This window comes from Barbus barbus (genome assembly GCF_936440315.1).
Source record: "Barbus barbus genome assembly, chromosome: 42".
Taxonomy (NCBI): domain Eukaryota; kingdom Metazoa; phylum Chordata; class Actinopteri; order Cypriniformes; family Cyprinidae; genus Barbus; species Barbus barbus.
The window spans coordinates 12,589,448-12,615,908 of NC_136720.1; the positions used below are offsets into that span (position 1 = coordinate 12,589,448).

The 26,461-nt window shown below is 37.8% G+C and overlaps 1 protein-coding gene across 1 annotated transcript in view; it reads right to left on the reverse strand.

Annotated features, from left to right (window-relative positions):
- The window catches only part of LOC306861500 (voltage-dependent L-type calcium channel subunit alpha-1C-like), a 144,073-nt gene that overhangs the window by 6,058 nt on the left and 111,554 nt on the right, over nt 1–26,461 (reverse strand). The window contains exons 11-46 of the mRNA XM_079403779.1: nt 25,758–25,784; nt 25,191–25,351; nt 23,845–24,070; nt 23,570–23,771; nt 23,369–23,489; nt 23,158–23,272; nt 22,787–22,907; nt 21,463–21,532; nt 21,029–21,161; nt 20,766–20,895; nt 20,612–20,671; nt 20,366–20,472; nt 19,639–19,726; nt 19,415–19,522; nt 19,195–19,247; nt 18,946–19,092; nt 18,126–18,327; nt 17,876–18,034; nt 17,682–17,792; nt 16,681–16,764; nt 15,971–16,054; nt 12,505–12,552; nt 10,755–10,892; nt 9,624–9,689; nt 9,388–9,479; nt 9,147–9,303; nt 8,828–8,955; nt 8,612–8,708; nt 8,425–8,527; nt 8,210–8,311; nt 5,531–5,658; nt 5,306–5,446; nt 2,890–3,230; nt 1,136–1,252; nt 214–335; nt 17–114 (exon numbers count right to left, since the gene is read on the reverse strand). Coding sequence (XP_079259905.1) covers nt 17–114; nt 214–335; nt 1,136–1,252; nt 2,890–3,230; nt 5,306–5,446; nt 5,531–5,658; nt 8,210–8,311; nt 8,425–8,527; nt 8,612–8,708; nt 8,828–8,955; nt 9,147–9,303; nt 9,388–9,479; nt 9,624–9,689; nt 10,755–10,892; nt 12,505–12,552; nt 15,971–16,054; nt 16,681–16,764; nt 17,682–17,792; nt 17,876–18,034; nt 18,126–18,327; nt 18,946–19,092; nt 19,195–19,247; nt 19,415–19,522; nt 19,639–19,726; nt 20,366–20,472; nt 20,612–20,671; nt 20,766–20,895; nt 21,029–21,161; nt 21,463–21,532; nt 22,787–22,907; nt 23,158–23,272; nt 23,369–23,489; nt 23,570–23,771; nt 23,845–24,070; nt 25,191–25,351; nt 25,758–25,784 — 4,387 coding nt within the window. The remainder of the gene's footprint in view (nt 1–16; nt 115–213; nt 336–1,135; nt 1,253–2,889; nt 3,231–5,305; nt 5,447–5,530; nt 5,659–8,209; nt 8,312–8,424; nt 8,528–8,611; nt 8,709–8,827; nt 8,956–9,146; nt 9,304–9,387; nt 9,480–9,623; nt 9,690–10,754; nt 10,893–12,504; nt 12,553–15,970; nt 16,055–16,680; nt 16,765–17,681; nt 17,793–17,875; nt 18,035–18,125; nt 18,328–18,945; nt 19,093–19,194; nt 19,248–19,414; nt 19,523–19,638; nt 19,727–20,365; nt 20,473–20,611; nt 20,672–20,765; nt 20,896–21,028; nt 21,162–21,462; nt 21,533–22,786; nt 22,908–23,157; nt 23,273–23,368; nt 23,490–23,569; nt 23,772–23,844; nt 24,071–25,190; nt 25,352–25,757; nt 25,785–26,461) is intronic.

The following is a 26,461-nucleotide window of genomic DNA, read 5'->3' on the forward strand; positions in this document are numbered from 1 at the left end:
GCACGCATAAGCTCACCTGATGGTGCACTAGGTGCAGTGGTAGTGCTGTTTTCTGAGAAACATCAGGTCTGTTATGTTTTCTCAGACACTCCAAGTGAAAGGAAGACCGTCGACCTGTATTGAAAAGTAAATATGCACTCGGCTTCAGCATCACATTTGAAGCAAAACTAATGACTGTACTGACTTGTATTATGAATGTGTGCGAGTATGTACCCAGTGCAGTGGGGCAGAGAAATGCCCGTCTTCGTGGAGACTGCCACAGCCTCCTCTCTTCCCCTGCATCCGCCTCCACCATTGGAGCCAATTGCTTGCTCTCTTCATCCTGAAATTCCAGCCTGCACCCCGCACACATGCATTCAAAATATTAAAATATTACTCTTTCTAGGAGCTTGAATCTCACAATACTGTCAAGTCTGGGTCAAAATATATCCCCCAAAAAGAATAAGAAATTATATTTAGCAAATGTTGAAAAGATTTTCATTTTTGAAAGAAGTCTCTTATGCTCACCAAGGCTGCATTTATTTGATCAAAAATCCAGTAAACACAGGAATATGGTCAAATATTATTACCATTTAAAATAACACTTTTCCATTTGAATATATTTTCAAATGTAATTATTTCTGTCATGCAAGGCGGAATTTTCAGCAGCCATTTCTCCAGTCTTCAGTGTCACATGATCAATGTTGAGAACAGTTGCACTGCTAAATATTTATAAATATTTTTTGATAAAGAGAAAGTTTATTTGAAATAAAATTTTTGTAACATTATAAATGTTTATTGTCACTTTTGATTAATTTAATGCATCCTTGCTGAATAAAAGTATTTATTTCAAAAAATATTTCTGACCCCAAATTGTTTTATTTATATATTTTTCTGAAATTGACTAAATTTATATATAATGGATTCATATCAAATGAATTCTGTTTTTAGGACCATTATGACCACAGCACTACAGTACACCTGTTTGGAAGGCACTATTAATATGAGGGGGTCAGATTTAACAACTTCTACTAAACCATTTTTACCAATTTATAGAAAGAAAATGAGCTAAGCATTACACTATCTCAACCTTCCCGTGGCTTATTTTTGTATTAAATATTCAGTTATGAATTAAAACAGATGAATGCAGTATTACATGTCCATTGAGAGCATGGTCTGATCTCTCTCATCTAGAAATGTTTCATCGTACGTCTCATCTGTAGATGCTTCCTCTCGCCGTATTATAGGGAGACGACTGTCACTGGAATCAGAGCTTCACAAAACACACAGGTGAACCATAAGCATATTGCACATCTTTATTATCCGAAAGGCTTCAGAAAGTGAGGAAAGCTCATCTATACAGATAACAGTGGTTACTCTCTCCTCAAGCTCTCATAAGGCTATAATAATGTGAACACAAACAACTATAGCAGCTTAAGGTTTGATGATGTCTATCAAACCTTACAGCACTGTTTTAAATGCTTGTGTCACATTACAGAAGCACTGCTATTATTTTTGCATAGAAACCTTATGATATTAGATTTAAGAGGAGAACAGGTTTGTCAAGGGGCACTTCATAAAGACTGGAGCTCCACTAACAGAAATAAGTGCATATCCTGTTCCTAGGATTGTGCTGCAAGCTGCATCTGTATGTCCAGTTTAATAGCTGTCAGAGCTGCTTGTGAAATTGATGCTTTTGTGTTTTGGTCTAAATGAAGAGCCCCTCCACTACAGCCTGGAAATGACCAGCAGGATGAGCTTCAAAACAAACAATTACATGGCCTAGCAGAGCAGTTCTCAACTGGTGTGTCACAAAGAAAAAGAATTGAAAACGTACATGAAAACTAATGCAACTAACCGTATAAACAAGCTTAGTTATGATAAACAGGCTACCATTTTATATTACAAAATAAATAGGCCTACCTTATAGGTTTGTATTTAGCTACAAGTCTGTCAGCAGTATTATTTTAGTATTACTTATATACTACCATGTTTGTTAATATTTTCAATTATCTTTTATAATTTCAGGTATCATTTTAATACATTTGTTATGCTTTTGTCATTTTTATTTATTTATTTTATTTTATTATCTGTCAGCAGTGTTATTTAGTATTTCTATACTATTATAGTATTTATTAATACTTTGAATTAGCTTTTTATATTTATATAGTTTGCATTTTAATTTAAGTTGTAGTAATTTTATGTGCTTTTTTATTTTCACTAGCTTTTTATAATCTTTTTTCTCCAAAATACAATATTTTGCTACAAATAATTAGTTATTTAATTATTACTATGACAGTATTAATATTTTGAATTAGCATTTTATATTTTCCGTTTTAATTTTATTTAGTTAAATGTAAGTTTTAGTAATTTAGTAAAGTGCTTTTAAAATAATTTATATATATATATATATATATATATATTTATATATATATATATATATATATATATATATATATATATATATATATATATATATATATATATATATATATATATATATATATAAAAAATCTGGGTTTTGACCGAAAACCAGTTGAGAACCACTGGCATAGCACATGCTTATTCAGCTGTCAGCCAATCAGAGAAGCCCCTCACAGATCCTGCTAGTTAACGTTACGTATAAAGTGGATCTCTCAACACACTGAGAGTGTGTGTTGCAAACATTTAGCTTCAGATCCACTCCAGTATGGACAGAGCATACGCCAGCCCTCCAAAGTGATGAGGTCTCTCTTGGTCTCTGAGTGAGGAACGTACCGCATAAAAGTGTCATAGAAACAGCTCCTGGTCCACACGAGACAATCAGGGGCGAAACAAACCACAATCAGGAACCAGATTCTGACAAACCTGAACATCTCCCCACTAACTCACACATCTGCATTCAACTACAGAAGGAATATGGCATCATACCTCTTGTTAGGAAAGCACCATGTGGGCCGTGGAAGTGGGACGGTGGTGAGGGGCGGCCCTGTGTGTCCGTCCACTGTGCTGACGGTAGGTTTGGGGTACCGGTGTCCGATGGCTGTGTTGTTGGCGTTGTTGATGTTTGCGTTGGATCCTGAGGAAGAGTAACTGTTCGGAGTGAAGGTGGAGTCGACGAGCTTCTGATGAGAGGGCGATTCTGCCTCGCCGGGACTCCCAGATTTACTGATGTGCAATGGCCGCTGTGTTGTGAAGGACTGTGGGAAGGAGGCGTGGCCGTCACTCTGGTGGTAGTAGTTGACGTGGTTACCGAAGAGACCACCAGACCGCTGCAAAGATAAATATACACACATGAGTGGTCACATTTACGCACACCTGATTATCCCTTCCCCGTTCACACCTGGTATTAACATCTCCGGTGATTTTTCAGTAGATTTCAATAACTACATACAGCTTCTTATAATACAGAAGCACTAAGCATAAAAGGGATAGTTCCCCCAAACAATGAAAATTCTGTCATTAACTACTCACCCTCATGTCGTACCAAACCTGTATGACCTTTGTCCATATTCAAAACACAAATTAAGATATTTTTTATGAAATCCGAGTGCTTTCTGACCTTCCATAGACAGCAATGTAACTGAAATGTTCAAGGCCCAGAAAGGTAGTAAGGACATCGTTAAAATAGTCCATTTGACATCAGTGGTTCAACCATAATTTTATGAAGCTACGAAAATACTTTTTGTGTGCAAAGAAAACAAAACGCATGTGCTGTGCCTCACAGGAATTCACACCCTATGCATTGTGGTAATCTTGTGAATGCACATTGAAGTCTTACGCGGAAAAGCAGAAATTGTTGAATAAAGTCAATATTTTAGTTTTCTTTGTGCACAAAAAGTATTCTCGTAGCTTCATAATATTACGGTTGAACCACTGAGTCACATGGACTATTTGAATGATTTCCTTACTACCTTTCTGGGCCTTGAATGCGGTAATTCCTATTCCTATGCAGGGTCAGAAAGCTCTAGGATTTCACCAAATATATCTTAATTTGTGTTCCGAAGATGAACGAAGGTCTTACGAGTTTGGAACAACATAAGGGTGAGTAATTAATGACAGAATTTTCATTTTTGGGTGAACTAACCCCTGCTTTTCTTCTCATGATCTTGACTTGATTTTCTTGAGATCTCAACATCACAAAATTTTATATTTTGTTAAAGCCTTGTACCTAAAATCCCTCACTTTCAATGATAGTTGTTAATTTGAAGTGATTTGAATATATATATGGTTACACTTTTCTAAAACAAAACATTCTTGTCATATTGGTGTATAATGTGGCCATATTTGTGTCTAACCACCACCAAAGATGGATTGAGTATAAAGTTTTCAATACACTTCTGGGATGCATTACATCACTTTTTCAGCTGTATTTAGAGTCTACTTGTGATCGGATCACTAACGCGAATATTAATAACAATGTTATTGTGTACAGTATACAATCACGTACAGTGCCCTCCAAAAGTATTGGAACAGTAAGGCCAATTCCTTTATTTTTGCTGTAGACTGAAAACATTTGGGTTTGACATCAAAAGATGAATATGAGATGAGAGATTAACATTTCAGCTTTTATTTACAGGTATTTTCATCTGGATCTGATACACAACTTAGAAGATAGCACCTTTTGTTTGAACCCACCCATTTTTCATGTGTATCAGATCCAGATGAAAATACCTGTAAATAAAAGCTGAAATGTTAATCTCTCATCTCATATTCATCTTTTGATGTCAAACCCAAATGTTTTCAGTCTACAGCAAAAATAAAGGAATTGGCCTTACTGTTCCAATACTTTTGGAGGGCACTGTATGTTAATACACAAATGTTAATACCAAGGTAAATGGGGTCAAATGAACATACAGACGCACACACACTGAGAGAACAAACACTTTCACTTCCTCTGTTCACTCTGCACTTACATTCAGACAGCAGCCATGTTTTAGATTTTTCTAAATTATCTATGAATGTACGTTGACATCACTGATGGCTAATTTTTTAATAATTTAACTATTCATTTAACTAATTTTATAATCATCTGATCTGTGTGATGAGGGCAAAGCACTATTCCTTAATGATTTCTGATACTTTTAGATGACAAGCTTGTAAAACTTGACGCATTTATAAACCTAATATGAACAAAATAATTTTGTTGTCCCAATAACAAATGAAGAAAAAAAAATAATCTAAGCCCTCAATGCTGAGCGATGAATCTAACCAAGCAGCTCTGTGACCCTTCGCAGCCTGGTTGGAACATCTGGCTGATGGTCCCATGCAGGTGGGCAGAAGCTCTGGCAGCACAAGCGATGATGTGAGCAGAGCGGAGGAGAGGAAATAAGAGGCAATATCAGACCTTTACCCTGAAGATATCATCCTCAGAAGCAGAACACACGGTTTCCTTCATGGCTTTCTCCAACTCCTCCTCCACAGTCAGGTCTCCTGATATCGCTCTTCTGATCTCAGGACCCATATCATGCAGTGTACGCAGGCCAGCCTGGTCACAAAACACACAAATAGACACATTCATATGCAAACAAAACACACTTTTCTGTTATAGCTGATGGTCTAATGGACCCACCTGCAGTGAAAGAGCAGTCTTTGGGGGAATTTTGGCCACCATGCCCTGTTCCTTGCGCTTCTTAAATTTCCTGAAGTATTCCTGAATCAGGAATGTGGCATAGAACTTCCCAACAGTTACTTCATCATCTGTTGGGCAAGAAAACACACACTCAGGTTTTGTTTGTTGTACTGGTTGAAAAGTCATGTTGCTTCCTGCATTTTTCTTTTAATGTATAAATATATTGTTTTAAACTTTTAAGATAAACTTGACAGCTTCTTGAAGTGCTGGGACAGGAGAATAGAACTTGAAAACCTTATTTTTTAATATTTCTTTTATATATTAATATTATATAAAGGAATATATATACATACACTTTTTTGTTTTTCAGGTTTCTCCAGAAATATTTGTTCAAGCTCAGGCTGTGGCTGGGCCACTCAATGACATTCACAGAGATGTCTATAAGCCACTCTTGCTGTGTGTTTAGGTTCATTGTCCTGTTGGAAGGTAAACCTTCTGCCCGTCTGAGGTTCTGAATGCTCTGGAGTGGGTTTTCATTAAGGCTATCTCTATATTTTGGTGCATTGAGCTTTTCTTCTACTCTGACGAGTCCCTCAGTCCCTGCCGCGGAAAAACAGCCCCACAACATGAGGCTGCTACCAGCACACTTTACTTTTGGGATGGTACACTGCATGTGATGAGCAGTGCCTACTTTCCTTCAAACGTGATGCTTGGAATTGAGGTTCATCAGACCAGATAATATTATTTCTCACAGTCTGAGGGTCCTTTAGGTGCTTTTTTGTAAATTCCAAGTGTGATTTCATGTGTCTTAACTGAAGAGAGGATTGAGTCTTGCCACACTGCCATAAAGCCCAGATCGGTGGAGTGTTGCAGTGATGTTTGTCCTTCTGTAGATTTCTCCTATCTCCATTATGATCATAGAGCTCAACTAGAGTGACCATCAGTTTCTTGCTCACCACTCTAACCAAAGCCCTTCTCCATCAATTGCTCAGTTTGGCCAGGAGGCCAGCTCTAAGAAGAATCCTGGTTGTTTCAAACTTCTTCCATTAAGGGTAACAGAGACTATATGCTTCAATGAAGCAGAATTTTTTCTGAACTCTTCCCCAGATGTGTGGCTTGACGCAAACCTGTTTCTGAGGTCTGCAGACAGTTCTTTTTGATCCCCTGTTGATTTTGTACGTTTGCCCACTGACAAAGTAAGGATCAGTCTATAATTTTATTGGTAGGTTTATTTGAACAGTGAGAGACAGAACAACAACAACAACAACAAAAATCCAGAAAAATGCATTTCAAAAAAGTTATAAATTGATTTGCATTTTAATGAGTCAAATAAGTATTTGATCCCCTATCAATCAGCAAGATTTGTGGCTCCCAGATGTCTTTTATACAAGTAAGGAGCTGAGATTAGGGGCACTCTCTTAAAGGGACTGCTCCTAATCTCAGTTTGTTACCTGTATAAAAGACAACCTGTCCACAGAAGCAATCAATCAATCCGATTCCAAACTCTCCACCATGGCCAAGACCAAAGAGCTGTCCAAGGATGTCAGGGACAAGATTGTGGACCTACACATTATTGTCATAGTCATTATGTGACAACAGTGCGATTATTCGCAAATGGAACAATCTCCCTCGGACTGGGGCTCCATGCAAGATCTCACCTCGTGGAGTTTCAATGATCATGAGAACGGTGAGGAAACAGCCCAGAACTACACAGGAGGATCTTGTCAATGATCTCAAGGCAGCTGGGACCATAGTCACCATGAAAACAATTAGTAACACACTACGCCGTGAAGGACTGAAATCCTGCAGCACCCGCAAGGTCCCCCTGCTCAAGAAAGCACATGTACAGGCCCATCTGAAGTTTGCCAGTGATTCAGAGGAGAACTGGGTGAAGCCAAATCCAGCTCTTTGGCATCAACTCAACTGTTTGGAGGAGGAGGAATGCTGCCTATGACACAAAGAACACCATCCCCACCGTCAAACATGGAGGTGGAAACATTATGCTATGGGGGTGTTTTTCTGCTAAGGGGACAGGACAAGTGCACCTCATCAAAGGGCCGATGGACGGGGCCTTGTACCGTCAGGGTCATGGCATTGAAGCCAGCAAGGGCATTGAAAATGGGTCGTGGATGGGTATTCCAACATGACAATGACCCAAAACAGCAGGAGATCAAATAATTTTTTCCCCCACTGTATACACACACACAAGCTTGGGGCCAATACATTTTTTAAAGAAATTCATACTTTTATTCAGCAAGAACTCATTAAATTGATCAAAAGTGACAGTAAAAACTGAATAATGCTACAAAAGAGTTCTATGTAAAATAAATGATGTTCCTTTGAACTTTCTATTCAAAAATATATCAGTTTCCACAAAAATATTAAGCAGCACAACTTTCTTCAACACTGATAATATTAAGTGATGTTTAGCACCAAAACAGCATATTTTCAGCTTTGCCTTCATGAGAATAAATTACATTTTAAAGTATATTAAAACAGAAAACCACTATTTTAAATTCTAGTATGTCACAATAGTACTGTTTTACTGTACTGTATTTTTGATTAAATGAATGTAGCCTTGGCGAGCATAAGAGACTTCTTTCAAAAACACTAAAAACCCCAACCCCAAAATTATGAATGGTAGTGTATGTATTTGGTTGACCTTTTGCCATCACCCACCTCCAGCCGGGGGAACAACTTGATCCAGCAGCTTCATGCTCGTCCTCTTCCAGATCTTCTTCACGATGGCCCTGAGTTCCTCGTTTGCTTGCTCCAAGTTACCTGACACAAACACATACAAGCAGTGACTTTTCTGTGCATATACTGTAAGTTGGGATGTGTATTAGATTTATGCGCGTTTATGAACTGTATTTGCGTGTATGACACTTTCACACCTTCAGTTTTGATGCGTAGAGCCGTTCGTACTAGAGCAAAGAGAGTTGCGTTGAACATCACCGTCCCATCACTATTAAGAGGCATGTTCATGGACACAAGCCTCTGCAGATATACAGATAAAGTCAAGTCAAGTAATGTGTAACACACTACAGGATTGGTACATTTTGGGATTTTGTGTGTTTGTACCTTGCATGCCACTCTATGTGGACAAAGTTTTCCAAATCCAAGGGGAGGCTGAATCCTGCGCAGTAACGTCACCACATCCAGGTGCTTTATCCGACCCCTGCAATCACATTAAACTCAGATCTCCGTTTCAGTCGCTACAAATCCTAATCTAGAATTATTAATAATAAGATCTAGAAATTGCAGCTGTTAAAGATGGCAAAACAGGAAGTGACTGACTTTGCCTCAGGATCGTATTCTGCCCATATCCTCTTAAACTCATCCAGGTGATGCGGCCCCAATATCGACCAATCACGTGTTAAATAGTCAAAGTTGTCCATGATGACGGCCACAAACAGGTTAATGATCTGTGGGAGAGGAAGGATCTGAATCATCTTGTGCTAGGGAAACCCGCTGCTTCTATTATTATGGATACGGTAAACATTGTACGGAGGGGGTAAAGGATGTCATGCTGGTGGAGATGATTTCACAGCAAATTTCACAGCTGATATACAATAACACAGTTGCTTACTGGGAAGGAATATCGATGTCAACTCACCAGGAAGGCGCAAAGCATATAAAAGCTAACAAAGTAGATGATGGCAAAATGGCTGCCACAGTCTTCACTGGAATGGCCGACCTCAGTCCCCTTCTCACATGGGCGGTTCGGAGAACAGGCCAGCATGATTTCCTGCCATGCCTCCCCTGTTGCACACCTACAGAATTGCATAAGCTCAATGTGAGAGAGAGACATCAAACGAGCAAAAGAAAGAGAGAGAGAAAGCAAGAGGGAGACTGACCTGAAGAGCAGCAGAACAGCCTGAGGAAATGTCTGAAAGTTGTTGTTTCGGTTGATCTGGCTGTGGTCCCTCAGGGCAATCTTACCAAACATCTGTGGAGTCAGAAAAACATTACCCATCATGAATCGCTCCACACCAACATGTCCAAGTACAAATACAGGAGCCAGAACAGACATGGAGACATTTCCTTGTGGAAAATGAGGAGAGAGTTTGAAACAAATGAAGCTGGGTCTGACCTGCATCCCAATGACGGCGTAGATGAAGAACAGCATTACGATCAGCAAAGCAACATAGGGAAGAGCCTGTGAACAAACCGAGGAAAAGAGGAAAGATTCAATATATAGAGTGAACACAAAATGCAGGAGTATAGCAGGAAAAAATTTCATTTCATTGTTCAAACAGTTTAATTTCACTCTGAATGATATATAGTCAAATAAAAAAAATTCTAAACATTTTTATAACAACAATGTATATGTATAGTTAGAAGATTTAAGTCATTTTTTAAAATAAAATATATGTTTTTTTAAATATTTCTTAAATATAAAATTGTATTAAAATATATGATAAATAAAATTTTATCCATGCGTTTGTTTATTTTACAATAGCAAGTTTGGTGTGGGTAAGATTTTAAAAGTCTCAGCAAGACTTATTTATTTGTTCAAAAATAAATACAGTACAGTAAAACAGTACTATTGTGAAATATTATTACATTTTAAAATAAGTTTATTTTATTTTAATACATATTAAAATGGTATTCTTGTGATGAAAACTGAATTTCATTACTCCAGTCTTCAGTGTCACATGATCCTTAAATCATTCTAATATGCTGTTTAGCTAAAAAAAAGCATGTATGATTATTGTTATGTTGAATTATGATTATTATTATGTTGAAAACTCTTAATACTTTTGTAGAAACAGTCATGCATTTTTTAGGATACTTTGGTGAATATAATGTTAAAATAACAGCATTAATTTAATAATATAAATCTTTTGTTAACATTATTTACTGTCACTTTTGATACTTTTAATGCATCCTTCCTAAATAAAAGTATTATTATTTTAAAATCCTACTGACCCCAAACCTTTGTACATTTTATGAGTTTATTTCAGATTGATAAGCACATGCCATGTAGACGGCTTTGTTGATTATAATGCAAACAATCAAGTTTTATGTCACAAAATTCTGCTTACATCCAGTGTAGTTATTTAAATAATAACACAAACTTGTTTGTTAGTCTGTTATTAGATTGTCTGCTGATGTTTAATTGCTCACAAAGCCTGACTTTGACTTGGGCATGAAGTCTGGACCACAGTACTATCTCTGTACAATTACACAAGAAAGTGCTGTCTCATTTCATTCTCCTCACCTGAAAGGATTTAATGAATGTCCAGAGCAGTGTCCGAATGCCCTCTCCCCGAGACAGGAGCTTCACCAGCCTCATCACACGGAACAGCCGAAAGAACGTGATTGAGATCCTGGCATTATCTTCAGTGTTTTGGAGGCCCTTTTTCAGCATGACAAACACACACATATGCATGTTCATGGGGAGGCTCACACACTTATATATACTGTACACCCAACCATTTGTACACCACCCAGAACAATTCAAGGTGACACACACACAATCAAGTTAATATGTCTACAGCAGCATGTTAAACACTTCCACCAAGAGCAAACTACAGAGACACAGAGGATGTCTGGTGGCTTTATGAAACAATGACAATATTCCAAATGGGTGCAAAGCCATATATAGACATCTGCCACAATATACAACACCCCTGAAGTAATAATCTTTCCAGCTAATCATATACTTAATAAATACCCTATTGTACTAACCTGCCATTGAAGCTTTAACGCTATATTTCACAGGTGTTATTAGAATCTATATGTGTACAGATGTTTACAGACGTTACATTTATCTCATCCTGTACCATTTCCGCCACAAAAAAAAAATGCTTTGGTGAACTATAATTATGACATTAAAAGCCATGACGTTGAAAAAAGACAAATAAGATAAAAAGTAGAAATTATGAGATAAAAGTCAAAATTGTGAATTAAGTCAACATTGACAAAGTCTATAATTGATTAAAGTCTATAACGACTATATGGCCATAATTATGACTTATCTCATAACTAAGTTAGTCAATTTTGACTTTTTAATTCATAACTTAGTATGTCAGTTTGGACTTTTTGACATAATTTTGAGTTTTTATCCCATAATGACTTCCTGTCTTATAATTTTGTCAAAATTATGATTTACCAAATCACTTTTTTATGTGGCAGAAATGGGCTTATCCATATATCTATGCTTCTTAAACATCTGATATTTTTCTTCAGTTATCCAATCTAAACATATACACAAAGCTGCTGCTTTCTGTTTCAAAGGTGCACTCAGTAGTTTTTCCCTTCATTAAAACATTTCTACAAATAGAATTGTATTGCAATGAACTGTAGTTTAAAAAATTAACTTCAAATCATCACTGATCAGTCACCCAAAAGCAGTTTTGTTTTACATGGAGAGGGTCACCTCATGGCATCCACCATTTTGAGGTCACATGATCTCGGTTTTATTTTGGTAAGACCCCTGTAATTTTTTGTTTCTGTGGTGTGGCACTACATCCACACCACTAGGTGTCAGTACAAGCACAACATGAAAAAGACTCAGTGCACCTTTAAAGCTACATCACCTACATCTGCACACACATGCCCTACAAAAACACATCACACAAACCAAGCAAAACTGAGAATAAGCTTCATGCATGTGGACATCGCATAGGAAATCGTCTTTTCACAAGCCCCAGCTGATTTCAGAGCTCTGCCACGTCGGTGGTGAACTGATACACCAGAGCTGACCAGTAGAGGCCAACACTGGACCACACACACAGAGAGAGCGATGACCATGTGACTACAGCGCACCAATGACAGGCATCGCAGCCTAGGGGAGGGGAGAGGTCGAGGCGATGGACACACTACCAGCATATACACGTGCCTGCCCAATGCCACAGTGATGAGAGAGAACATGTGCGTTCATGCCGAAGTCACAGGTGTTGATGGACAGGTCGACAAGGTGACGGGGTGGAATGAGAGGTGGGGTTTTGGTTACCGTTGGTCCGTACCATTGGTCTTACCACAGAGGAGGGGGGAGAGGAGGAGGGGTCAGCTGGCTTTAAAGAAAGGCAGACAGATGAAAGCTATAGCAGCGCCAACCACCCACTGTACACCTGTGTGTGTTCGTTCGTGTGGGAATTTGTGTGGTAAAGTGTCCGTCAGTGTGTTTTGAGGTACATTTGTTGGGTCTTTTGCAGGAGAGACGCCTCATAGCACGTCTGTCTTTCTGCCAGCTGGGGGCGCTACAGCACATGGTCCGTTTGAGGAGGAGCCATACGCTGTTTTGCAGCCGCAGACTGGAGGATGGGTTGGTGACACACGCAGACACATGCACAGATTCGACATCTCTCACGAGCCGAGTCGAGAATCTCTCAGCAGGTTTATCACGGTGTTTGTGTTGCAGTGAGTGACTGTATGTGTGACTGCATGTAGGTGTGTGTTTAATTTCTACATGCAGAGAGACTGATTTCTAAATCCTCTGCAGTGCCACGATAGACTGAAATGTCTAACTTTGTTTCATGCTTTTAGTGGCGATGACAGTTCGATTGATTCAATTATGTCTTTGCGGTAGAACTGCAGAGGATCTGGCAACCCCAACCATGCATGTAGCACACACATTACAGAACTGGGTCAACGGTATAACTCGTTCCAAATGTGCATCTGTGAGACAGTTACTATGATAAAATCTCCACACAGAGCCACTTTGAAAGGGCCGCTCCATATCACAGATATTATCTCACATTGCACAAATATACAGATTTGGCACACACTGGTAAACGCTGCCCCCTGGAGGTTACAATCATGCCCATCAGCGAGAACTTCAGTTGTTAGGTGAGTCCCATGAAAATAAAGGTCTGGGTCATATTTCACCCTAAATTCAAACTTAAAAATAAGAAATTATATTTAGCATTAGATTGCAAGAGCTTGTTTTAGGACCAGTACAATTTCTTGCACTGTTGGGTTTAAATGTGTTTAACTGTCATGAAATTAATTTTTAATTAATTAATTTTTATGGCAATTAAGCACACGCAAGTCTACCTCCTCAAATTATAAGTAGCCTCCTGCAATGAAAAAATATCCTACAAAAAATTAATTAAATAATTAACTAGTATTATTATTATTAACAACAACATTATTTAAATGAGAGTTAATTTTAGAACTATCAAGATGTCTTCAATTGAAGGCTTTAAATGTGCTTAATTGTCATGAAAATAATATATTTTTAATTATTTAGTTTAGATCATATTTTTATTTTATGACTATTAAGCACATTTAAACTCACTTCCCCCACCTATGAGTAAAAATAAATACAAAATATAGTTTTTTTATGTATTCTAATCTAAATAATTTAATATTTAAAAGTAAAAGTATAACTCATTTGTACTGTATTTCATGTAAACTATTGTGTTTTGCCAAAATGATTTTCATTAGTATTATGAAATAGTTATTACCTTTTTTAAATATGAAAATTAATATGCAAATATGCTTCATTTTTTCATACAAAACATTATTTCATGAGATCGCTCTTAGTCAATAGAAGATACTTGAATACACCATAACTGGCTTGGCCAATTAAGTTCAGTGATTGTGGTCCTATCAACCAGTCAGCAACTAATGACACAGGGAGCAGGCCTACCAAGAATGCTGTGCAGGTGTAAGGAAGAAAGAGAGAAGAGACAGAGGAAAAACACTGAAAAAAGAGAGGAAAATGCAGAACAAAGAGACAGAAAAGAAGAGGAGGCATTCATAGAGAAGGATGCAATGTGGCATCGTCAGCAAGACAGAGCTGGCAAACACTCCCATCTCTCCACCCCCCGCTTCTGTCCAATCAGACACCGCGAATCAGAGAGCGCCTCCAACAGACAGGGAGGACAAAGCACTGAGAGGAGCAGAGCGGCCTCAGGGGGAGGAGGGGTGACATTAACGCTTTTCTAAGGGAGAACAGAGTCGTCCGGTTTCACTCTAATCTCCTTGTAGCACTGAGAGGAGGGACTGGCTATCAGCACGGATTCATCAGTTTCATTTCAGATCACTAATCAGATTAATTAACAGGTTAATGAAGCATGAGAAAAAAGTGCTCAGAGTTTTCTCAAAGGAAAGAGAAGGGGGAAACAAAAAACAAATCAATCCAAACACAATGCTGTGTCAAAGGTCATGCCTTCAGATCAAATCAGATGCTAGATGAAGAGAAAACTCCAACCAAATCAAACCCAGTCAGTGCTGAAATGGATGTGTATAGCAAAACAGGGGGTATATCTCCAGCATAACTGCTGTCAATCATAAATAACCTTCATTAACGCATTTTGATCAGAGAGCCCAAATCAAGAATGAACACTTACATGGAGCTGTAGTCTTGTATCTGAAATACACCATTCAAAAGTTTGGAGGCAGTAATATTGATTGATTGATTGATTGATTGTAATGTATCATGGTTTCAACACAAATATTAAGCAGCACAACTGTTTCCAGCATTGATTGAAAATCAGCAAATTATAATGATTTCTAAAGGATTAAGTGACACTGAAGACTGCTGAAAATTCAGCTTTGCCATCACAGGAATAAAATTACATTTTAAAAAATAAAAAAACAGAAAACTTTATTATACATTGTAATAAAACAGTTATTTTAAATTGTAATCATATTTTAAAATATTACAGTTTTTACTGTATATATTTTCAAATAGCCTTGTGCATAAGAGACTTCTTTCAAAAACATTAAACATTTTATTGACCCTAAACTTTGAAATACTCATTTTAAATAGTACCTTTACTTCAAAACATATTGGCAAAGTGGCAAAGTCAAGTCTGCCACATAACTAAAGATCTAAAAATGAATCCAAAGATGCATTTTCATAGCATGCATAACGCACAGATGCAATATTTTGACACATCCAATTCTTTACAACATCTACATTTTACAAGTGACGATTTCTGGTTAAACCCAGCCACTCTAGCTGATATATAACAAGTTGAAGAAATATTTTGACCTCACATGCACTATTGCTGTTTACACACATAGGCTACAACAAGCCTGTACCAGATCGAATTGGTTGACAATCTAAACGAAGCCTAAAAAACCCCGAAGAAAATTAAATACTAAACTATGAAATTGGATACAAAACTTTGAAATTAGCAGCAATATGAAATGCAAGTTTGTTCTAAAGAGAATCTGGGCTTTTCTTTCAAAATCAGTTTGAAGGTTTATGAATTGATTCAACAGTAAAGAAACATTTATATCAGCATTTATTGAGTTACAGGCAACATTGATAAGATTGACCATCCATCTTAATGTAGCGATTTCCAAAACAATTCATCAGTCTATATTGATTGTGAAGCCGGAATATATCACCCTGAGTGCTATACAAGGTCATTCATGCCTATGTGTGCGGGTGGAGGGTTAAAGCAACTCATCTTTGTTAGTGTGGGAGGGTTAGGGGGGTGCAGGCAGGCAGATTGAGAGAGAGAGATTACTTACGTTAACCTCTGTGATGGCTATATCAACAACACTACCCACTACAATAAGGGCATCAAACGTGTTCCATGCATCAACAAAATAATGCTGGACGGAAAACAACAAATAAAAAAAAAAAAAGAAAGAAATGAAAAAGAAAAGGAGAGAGGAGAAAATCAGGAAGAAAACAGTTACACATGAACAATTAACTCACAGAAGACATGAGGAAAAATCATAAAATCAAATGGCGGGTGTGAGAAAATCAAAAACGAAATCAGAGAATCCCATGATGACCCGGGACCTGTCATGCTCCACAGCAGCAGTCAAACATTCATCAAAACCACCCTGAAAGGAACAGCCAGGGGTCCTGGGTTAGTTCAGGTGTGACTGTTAGTTACAGCAAAACAACATACATCGCGGCCTGGAGGATGAAAAGAAACGCTCGCTCGCTCTCTTTCACGGGGCCTACCGAAAAACTCTCCTGTACCAACGCTCTTTCTCCAGCCCTAAATAAACCTCTCACCGCCAGAGGGCGACCTGCCACAGCAGCCATCTTGCCATCAGAACAGGAAATGAAGATTTGGAGGAGACAGCAGGAGCAGAGAATGGCAGAAATAACAGGGGAATGAAAGACAGCAGAGATGGACAGGAGAGCAAAAGAGAGGAAGGGAGTTGGGAAAAGAGAGAGAGAGAGAGAGAGAGAGAGAGAGAGAGAGAGGTGGCGATGTACTTACGTTGATCTCACTCAGAATGACGTCTATAATGCTGCCAATTACGATGAGGAAGTCAAAAACATTCCAGGGGTCACTAAAGTAACCCTACACAGGACGAGGGGAAGGTGGGGGTGAGGGGTGAGAGAGGGCAGTTAGAGAGGCAGAATTGACCATCACTAGCGCTGCCGTACCCATGATGCATGAGCACAGTCAACCCACAACGAGCCAATCACCATTCAGCACAACTATAGACTTTCAGGAAATTACTGATTATATATGTCCATTTCCACAAGAAAATGCTCTTTGATTTGTGTTGATGCTCTCATTTACAAGGAAAAGATGGGTGTAGGGGCTCTAGAGGAAGTCACTTTATCCTGTGAGCGGATGGCATCTCTACTGACACCATCTTTACGATATCTGATTTGTGCTTAATAGGGCAGGAAAACCTTTAATGGACTGGAAATGGCTGCCAAGTTATGCGAGAAATAAAACTCTTTAAACACTAACTGATGGAATTACGTCTTAAGGCAGGCGATGAAACTCATTTCCGAGGAAGCGCGAGAGAGAGAGACTGTCATTTTACGTTACATTCATTTCAGTCCTCATCTAGGGCAAAACTAGTGACTGTAGTAAAACATTTCAGGTCAAAGACATAGGTTAAATAAGTGAGATGTGACATTTCTGAAGATAAGCAGAGTGTTATCCGCTGTAAACTGTGCATTTGGTGGCAAACAAAAACCGAAATGGAAAACATTTAGCCTGGAGGACAGCTGTAAATTTGTTTGTTAAACAGCACATGGCAAAAAAACAAAAAAAAAAACAATTCAAAGCACTGATAATAAAGTACTGTATACTGCATGCTGGGACTTCATCTTATAGTCTAAGCATCTCAAATCTGATAAAAAAAAATAATATATATATTTTAAACATTTTAAAAACTTAAAAGTTCCTGTACACAAATGTCTAATAATAGAATGATTTGGAATGAAAATCAGCTCATATAATAAACATGCATGGCGTACCCTGGGTTTGAAGGCGATGAGTTTGAGGATCATTTCCACAGTGAAGAGGCCGGTGAACAACATATTGAGGATATTCATAGCTTTGCTGAAGGACTGAGATTGGCCATGATGCTGCAAACGCATAAATTAATAAAAAAGATTAGATTTGTGTATTTGAGTATGTGTGTATTAGTTCAGATACTGAGCATACTAACCTGCATGGCCAGGCAGATGGTGTTGAGGAGGATGAGGGTGAACATCAGGTACTCAAAGTAGGTGGAGTTCACCACGTACCACACCTTGTATTGATACGGGTTCTTGGGGATGTACCTGCGCAGGGGACGGGCCTTCAGGGCATATTCCACACACTGACGCTGTACACACACAGAAAAGTATGGAGATGTAATTAAACTTACACTTTTAAACACGCTCTGTGTTCCTGTAGATATATTGTCATCAGTTTACCTGGTTCTTGTCCAGCTCACAGTTTTTGTACTCTTGCTCTCCCTGCTCCTGAAATGTCACAATGACGAAACCTACAAATATGTTCATCATGAAGAAGGCGATGATGATGATGTAGATGATGAAGAATATAGAGATGATCACACGGTAGTTGTAGACTGGGCCAATATCCTCTGTATGGGAGTCGATGGCTCTGTAGAGGAGCCTGTGGGAGAACAGAGAGCTTCTTGTAAGTGGTTTGAAATGCTGCTTTTAAAATTATTCATTAATTTATAGTAATATTTAAGGAGATTGTTTGATATTAGGTTTTAGAAATTATTCACTCATTCAGAAGTTTCAGCAGGGATGCATTAAATGCATATGTATTTATTTAAATTAAATACATATTCACAAGTGACAGTAAAGACACTTATGAATATGTTTCATTTCAGAAATTATTATATGAATATATGTTCATTTATATTTAAAGATTTCTGGGAAAAAAATATGTATCACTGTTTCCACAAAAATGTTAACAAGAAATGTTTCATGAGCACAAAATCTGCATATTAGAACGATTTTTGATCATGAGACACTGAAGACTGGAGTAATGATGCTGAAAAATCTGATTTGCAAAAAAAAATTATATATTTTAAAATATATTCAAATATAAAACAGTTCTTTAAAATGACTGTTTTTATTGTATTTTTAATCAAATAAATGCAGTCTTGGTGAGCATAAGAGACTTATTTTTAAAATGATGAAAAATCATAACTTTAAACTCATGAAACTTATGTGTTAGAAGATGTATGTGTGTGAGCAAGTGTGTGTGTGTGTATCGCACCCTGGCCAACCCTCAAAAGTGGACACGGCAAACAGAGCCATCATGCCCTGCAAGACATCATCAAAGTTGAAGTCACTGTTCTCCCATGAACGCTGTGCTTTCTCTGGCTTCCCAACATTCCCATGTTTGTATAATATATAGGACCCCCTGTAATACACACACAGAGTGCACACATATACATGTGAAGGGGCTGTTTTTTTCCGCAAATGTTACTGTAAACTTTGTTTCCCAAAGACAAAGGGACGTTACCGGCATTCGGCCTGTGTCTGTTTAGAAGTGTCTGTGCAGTAGAAGAATTTGCCCTAGAAAACAAACATCAGTTTACACACCTGAACATTTTACAACATGAATGTCCCAACAGCACATACAATGCCACAGGACTAAAAATTCAATTCATTTTCTCTATAGAGAAGTAGAGTTTTAATCAATATGCATTGTGAGATATGCATTGTGAGACAGCACAACTTACCTTGAAAAGTTGAACACCAATACAGGCAAACATGAACTGCAGCAAAGTGGTGACGATGACGATGTTCCCGATGGTACGGATGGCTACAAACACACACTGGACCACATGCTGTGGACGCAAACAAAGCTCTCAATTAAAATAAATGATCAGTGCATCCATCACACTAAATGGAAAGTGTATGTCAGAGTCATCTGAACAGATTTTTCTGTGAATGAGAGACTCACTTTGAGGCCCTTGGCTCTGTTGATTGCTCTCAGGGGCCTCAACACCCTCAGCACTCTGAGAATCTTCACTACATTAATGGCACTTGACCTGTGAATCACAGCACAGTGTGGCACCACCAATCAGAGCGGCTAATTACTAATCATGTGACAACACTATACAGAGAAGCAGATGCCCACATGGATACATTTGAAATGTCTAGATTAAATGCACTAATGAAATAAAAAAAGAAAAACATACGTTGGCACCAAAGACTTTTAAAACTTTTTGTTATGATAAATAAATTATATCAATTTTTTATATATATATATATATATATATATATAGTATTATTAACAGACAGCATCTTGAGTAATATTTACATACTATTGTATTTATTAATATTTTGATATTTATTCATATTTAGCTTTCATTTTTATATTTTCAATATCTATTTTAGTTTACGTTTTAGTCAGTTTATGTGCTTTTTACAATTATTGTAATTATTGTATTAAAGAAAATTATACTTTATTTTATAAAATTATAACATATATATAATATAACTTATATAACTTTTTATTTTATTTATTTCATTTTATTTTTTAATAGTTGTAGTTAACAATACCAACACTGAATTGGTGGACATAAATTGCATTTGAGTGGACATTGGTATTAAAAAGGGTGACATAGAATATGTTATTTGTGACATGAGAAGCAGTAGTACTAGTTAGTTTGGCAAAAGATACTTACTGAATTCCAGAGGAGATCAGAGACACACTGACCACCACCAGATCCAAAATATTAAAATAATTCCGACAAAATGAACCCTTATGTAGGAATGCTCCATACGTTGTCATCTGAGAGGAACAGTGGACAAATGGAGAGTCAGTGAGGAATTAGATGAGTATGAAAGAAACACAGAGAAGGCTGTAGTAGGAAAGATATTATTAGCATGAAATGAACTGGGACACTTGTACCTTTAAAATGTAAATTTACCTTTAATATGATCTCTATGGTGAAGATTCCTGTAAACACATAATCTGCATAGCCTAGAATCTAGCAGAGAAAAAGAGAGACATGCACATATCAAAGCCACATAACAGCAGTGCTACTAAATGTGATGTACATGTCAGTGTGTGTTTGTGTGTACCTGATTCCTGAATGAGTCATTATTCACTGGGTCCTCGGCTGCCAGTGAAATACTGCTCAGCAGTATAAAGAACAGGATTAAATTGGTGAAGATGTTGTGGTTTACAATCTTATGACACAAAACCCTGAACCTAAAGAAGAGAAAAAGAGCAGAAAAAATGGGTTTGAGAGACAGTTTTGGGTTTGGATTTTGAATACATACTAAATAACATAACCCACTGATGTGGAAATCAAGTTCAATAAGTTTGTATGTGGTTTTCATACTTGTTACTGGGGCTGAAAATAAAGAAAGCTTTGGCTTCTGGCATGGGGACGGCTTTCTCCTTCAGCTGAATGTCGGAGAGTGGACGTGGACGAGGACCTACTGGCATCTCTGGCTCCTCATCGTCCTCCTCTCCTGCTGAAAGGAACAAACAAGAGAGAAATTTGGGGATCTGCATCAGACGCGTCATCCCTCAACAGTTCCACACACATCTTTGCCTTACTCTAAAAAAGTGAAGAAGACACAGACCAGGAATTGTGTTGAACTTGGGGTAAATCAATAAGAGTTAAAAAGAAGGATCTTTGCTCAACCGAAAAACAATCCATATGCAGTGCTCCCAGAGCTGAATAAAACAGGCCTGGGCTCTTCTGCGGAATTGCTTTTGACTGTTTTTTTAATGAAAAGACAGCATTTTTAACACCTTCTCTTAACACACCTGGGAAATCATTCACAGGATATGGATTCTTCTCCTCATTCTCCTCCCCTGTGTACTCATCTATGTTGATCTAAAATCAGAAGGCAAACAATAAAAAGCAATTTTAAAATATTTTTATAATCTTTATAATAAATTATTTATAAAAATGACTATAAAAGGTAATTTGTGACCCTGGACCACAAAACCAGTCATAAGTAGCACAGGTACATTTGTAGCAATAGCCCAAATTTCATGGTATGGGTCAAAATTATTGATTTTTCTTTCATGCCAAAAATCATTAGGATATTAAGTAAAGATCACGTTCCATGAAGATATTTAGTAAATTTCCTATCGTAAATATAACAAAATTTAATTTTTGATTAGTAATATGCATTGCTAAGGACTTCATTTGGACAGCTTTAAAGGTGATTTTCTCAATATTTTATTTTTTTTGCACCCTCAGAATCCAGATTTTCAAATAGCTGTATCTGAGATGGTTTTATTTTTTTTATTATTGCCTGGCCCTAATCCTCTTCCATATTCAGATGATGTATAAATCTCAATTTAAAAAAATTGACCCTTATGACTGGTTTTGTGGTCCAGATGCTATATATATATATATATATATATAGTTCTGTAGCATCTGTAATAAATATTTAAATGACAGAAAACAATAATTTAAACATTAGTGTCTTTTATCATGTGCAGCTCATTTGCATTTAAAGAGACATGCATGAAAACAGCATGTATCTGCTTCCACTCAAAATAGGCATTTTCAAAATGAAATAATAAATGGTCAGTGAGGTATTTTGAGCTGAAACTTCACAGACACATTCTGGGGACACCTGAGACTTAAGCCTGTGTTATACATTTTCTGCGTGCGCAATCTGGACACATACTCGGACAGCGCATACGCGGACTGCTAATATTTATACTACCGAAAGTGTACGCTGGTGGTCCGCTCCGCGAACGTGTTCCATACATATGCAGTAGATCGTCTTGAACGTAAACAAACGTGAACAAACAATTGCCCAGAGTTATTGCACATCTAGCTGTCTTTATATTGTTTTAATCGACGCGTTGTAGAAGTGCGGGTAGCGATGGACTTCTTCACACAGCCTGCGCATGCGCAGTTGGTGCTTTTGTAGCCCCCACAAAAAATGGGAGGCACGTGGATGTCCGCATTGAGGTTCCGTGTACACCCGCTGATGATTTTTACGTCATGCATACCCTAGTGGACTCGTGCATGCGGAAAGTATAACACAGGCTAAATATTACATCTTGTAAAAAGGGGCATAATAGGTGGCCTTTAATTTGTGTTTCTATGTGGCCTCTTGATAGCGACCTTAGTGGCAGTTGGAGTCTCTCCATCAGAAGTGATGGATTTTAGTTCAATCTTTTCCTCTTTCTTTTCATCCACCAGAGGTGGTTTCTCAGAGTCCTGACGCTTCTCTGGACTGGCCGTTCTGTAAGACAGAAAGTGCGTCATAAATGTGTGCGTGTGTAGCTTTACGGACCCACTAAGCACCTGTATTTACAGCTCTTCAGAGGGGCAAAAACACTTCTGTAAAATTATATATGTAATACTAATGAAGTCATAACCGATACTCTTAATGAGCTCATTAAGCAGGAGGCAGGAAATCTTCATAGGAAGGTTTTACAGGCCCTCCGACCATCTCAAAGCATTGCACTCATGTGAACTGTGAGTCACTGAACCTGGCCAGCTTCTTCCTCTCTTTCTCCTCCTCTTCCTCTTTCTGCGCTGATGTCAGACTCTCAGCGTCTGCCAGGTTGTCCACGGCAATGGCCAAGAAGACATTCAGGAGGATGTCTGTTTAGAGTTCAGGAGCATTTTGATCAGTTTTATAATCAACTGTTTTATTTTGTGTCACGTCGTGTTGTGTTAAACAAGTTTCCTTTAGGATACAGTTTCCGCAGATGAAGAGGATGATGAAATAAATGCAGACAAGCATGCCAGGAAAGGAGGGTCCACCATACGCCATGATCCCATCATACATCACAGAGTTCCAGTCCTCTCCAGTCAAAATCTACAATCACAAAATCAAACATGGATCAGGTTTGAAGACACATAAAAAAGTGTGTCCTGTGGTTCAGACTGTGGCAGAACCTGAAAGACGGTGAGGAGAGACTGGGGGAAGTTATCGAAGGTGCTGCGGCGCGTCTCATCAAAGTTGAACTTGCCACCAAACAGCTGCATTCCGAGCAGACTGAAAATGATGATGAACAGGAAGAGCAGCAGAAGCAGGGACGCGATAGAACGCACCGAGTTCAGCAGAGATGCCACCAGATTACTGAGAGAGTTCCAGTACCTGAGAGAGGACAGTCAGCATTAATACAAAGTCACACCCCACAGTTAACAAAACACACGTCTTTAACACATACCTGGTGATCTTGAAGATGCGGAGCAGACGCACACAGCGCAGCACAGAAATGCCGAGTGGTGACATGATCTTGATTTCCACCAGGATAGTCTCCAGAATTCCACCGCACACCACGAAACTGTCAAAGCGGTTAAAAAGGGAGACGAAATAGGCCTGTAGGCCCAGGCTGTACATCTTCAGGAGCATCTCACCAGTAAAAAGAGCCAGCATCACCTTATTGGCGATTTCTGTAAACACAGAAACAACACATCCATTCACTATGAGATTTATACAGCACAGAGATTTGAAAAGCTGATCACTACCGTATTGTTTTTTTTTTTTTTTTTTTTAAAGAAATTAATATTTTAATTAATATTTAAAATAATCAAAAGTGACAGTAAAGACATTTTATAATATGTTAAAAACATATCACGGTTTCCAAAAAAAATATTAAGCTACAAAACGGTTTTCAATAATATAATAATATAATTAATATAATATTATATATATTATATTATATATGAATATGAAATGTTTCTTGAGCACCAAGTCAGCATATCAGAATGATTTCTGAAGGATCATGTGACATTGAAGACTGGAGTAACGACTGCTGAAAAATTAGCTTTGCCATAACAGGAATACATTACTTTTGAAAATATATTAAACTCATAAAAAACTGTTTTTACAACAAAACTGCAATACAACATTACAGCTTTCATTTTAAAAATCGATCCCAGACATTTGCACAGTTCTGTGCATTGAGTACATGCTTAAAAATAAAGGTTATTTATTGGCATCGATGGTTCTGTGAAGAACCTTGAACATCCATGCACTTTTAAATGCAGAAAAGGTTCTTTATAGTTGAAAAAGGTTCTTTAGACTGTTTTTAATATTCTTCAAAATGGTTCTTTTAAGAACTGTTCACTGAATGGTTCTTTTGGGAACCAAAACTGGTTCTTCTATGGCATCACTGCAAAAACACCCTTTTGGAACCTGAGTGTATGTCTAGGGGGAAAAACTAATATAGTGTGACATCACACAGAATCAGCACTGCATTATATACTAAAATAGCTAAAGTACTGTTATTAACAGAGCGTCCTTGGTTGGCAAAGCTCCTCAGTGTAGACAAATCAAACCAAGGTTCTAAGATCAATTACAGGGTTTTATGGGATTGGATGGTCACTGCTGAGCTCTGAGAGATACGAGATATGGGAGTCATAAAAGTAGCTTCGCCAAGGACAACTAATCAAAATATAAAGTACATCACACATACACTTTGATAAATATTTGACCACTCAAGGTTTCATTGCTGTATATTTCAGTTGCAACAGTATATCGAAATATATACACTATTGTAGAGTTGAGTACCTTGTACATTGGTGAGCCATTGTGGCTGCTGGTGGTGCTCAGAGGCAATGGTAAGTGTGTTCAAAAATACCAGGAAAATCACCAGCCAGTAGAACACATTTGACTTCACTGCTGCACGGCATGTGCGCCGACATAACCTATTCCATCGGCGTGAATATCGACTGCAAAACAAAGACAGAGAGAGAAATACAATATAAAACATTTAAAATTCAAAGTACAATCTGACACCATTCTTACCAGCCGGGATAAATATTCTTTCAGTATTCACTAAATGCACTTTCTGGAAACATAACAACTATATGTGTTTGTACTGGCAGTGATTGAAAATGCTGCTGCTTTCAATTCTTTTGGCATCTGTAGCAAACAAATCTAACCTGAATAACACTGGCAGTCTGAACTTGTTAATGGATTTTCAGCCACTGATTAGAGGGCAACCGTGATGATCAAAACACAACACTGGCATTGAAACAACAAACACACACACACATATATATATATATATATATATATATATGAAGAGCAGTAAGGAAGGCAGCCTCGCCTTCAGACGGTATGTAATGTACTAACCTGAATTTGGATTTGGAGATCCTATTTCTGGAATGGAAAACAGAATGTATTATACATACAGAACAGACACACGACATCATGAAGGACAGTGTTTCCACAGAGACAGCAGAACTGGGAGGGCAGTCAGGTGGGCCTGATCATACATCATCACTACTTCAGAGCGCCCCCATGATGATGAGCAGGACCAACTGAGTGCCACCCACATGTGATTAGATAGATAGATAGATAGATAGATAGATAGATAGATAGATAGATAGATAGATAGATAGATAGATAGATAGATAGATAGATAGATAGATAGATAGATAGATAGATCACACTGTGTGTTGCATTGCCTTGACAAAGGTTGTTTTCAGCAAAGACTCATCATTTACAGTGATACATTTTTGTTACATTCAACTTGTGGTATGTTTATTGAACAGTCCTTATGATTTAACTGTTCACAGATTTTAATATCTGTGGGATTGTTTATATATAATTACTTTTATGGCTGTGTATTGCATGAATGTTCCTGTCTGTGTTTATGACATAAAACACTGATCACTAACAGGGAAGATCAGCTGGAAAACAGACAACAGCAACAGATGCACAGAGAAAAAAAATGACACTGAAGATCACGGGAGCACCAGGAGCCGCCCACTGAGCCCTGCTGACCTCACCTACCAGAAAACCATTTAAAACTAGCTCTCAAACTTACATCTCTC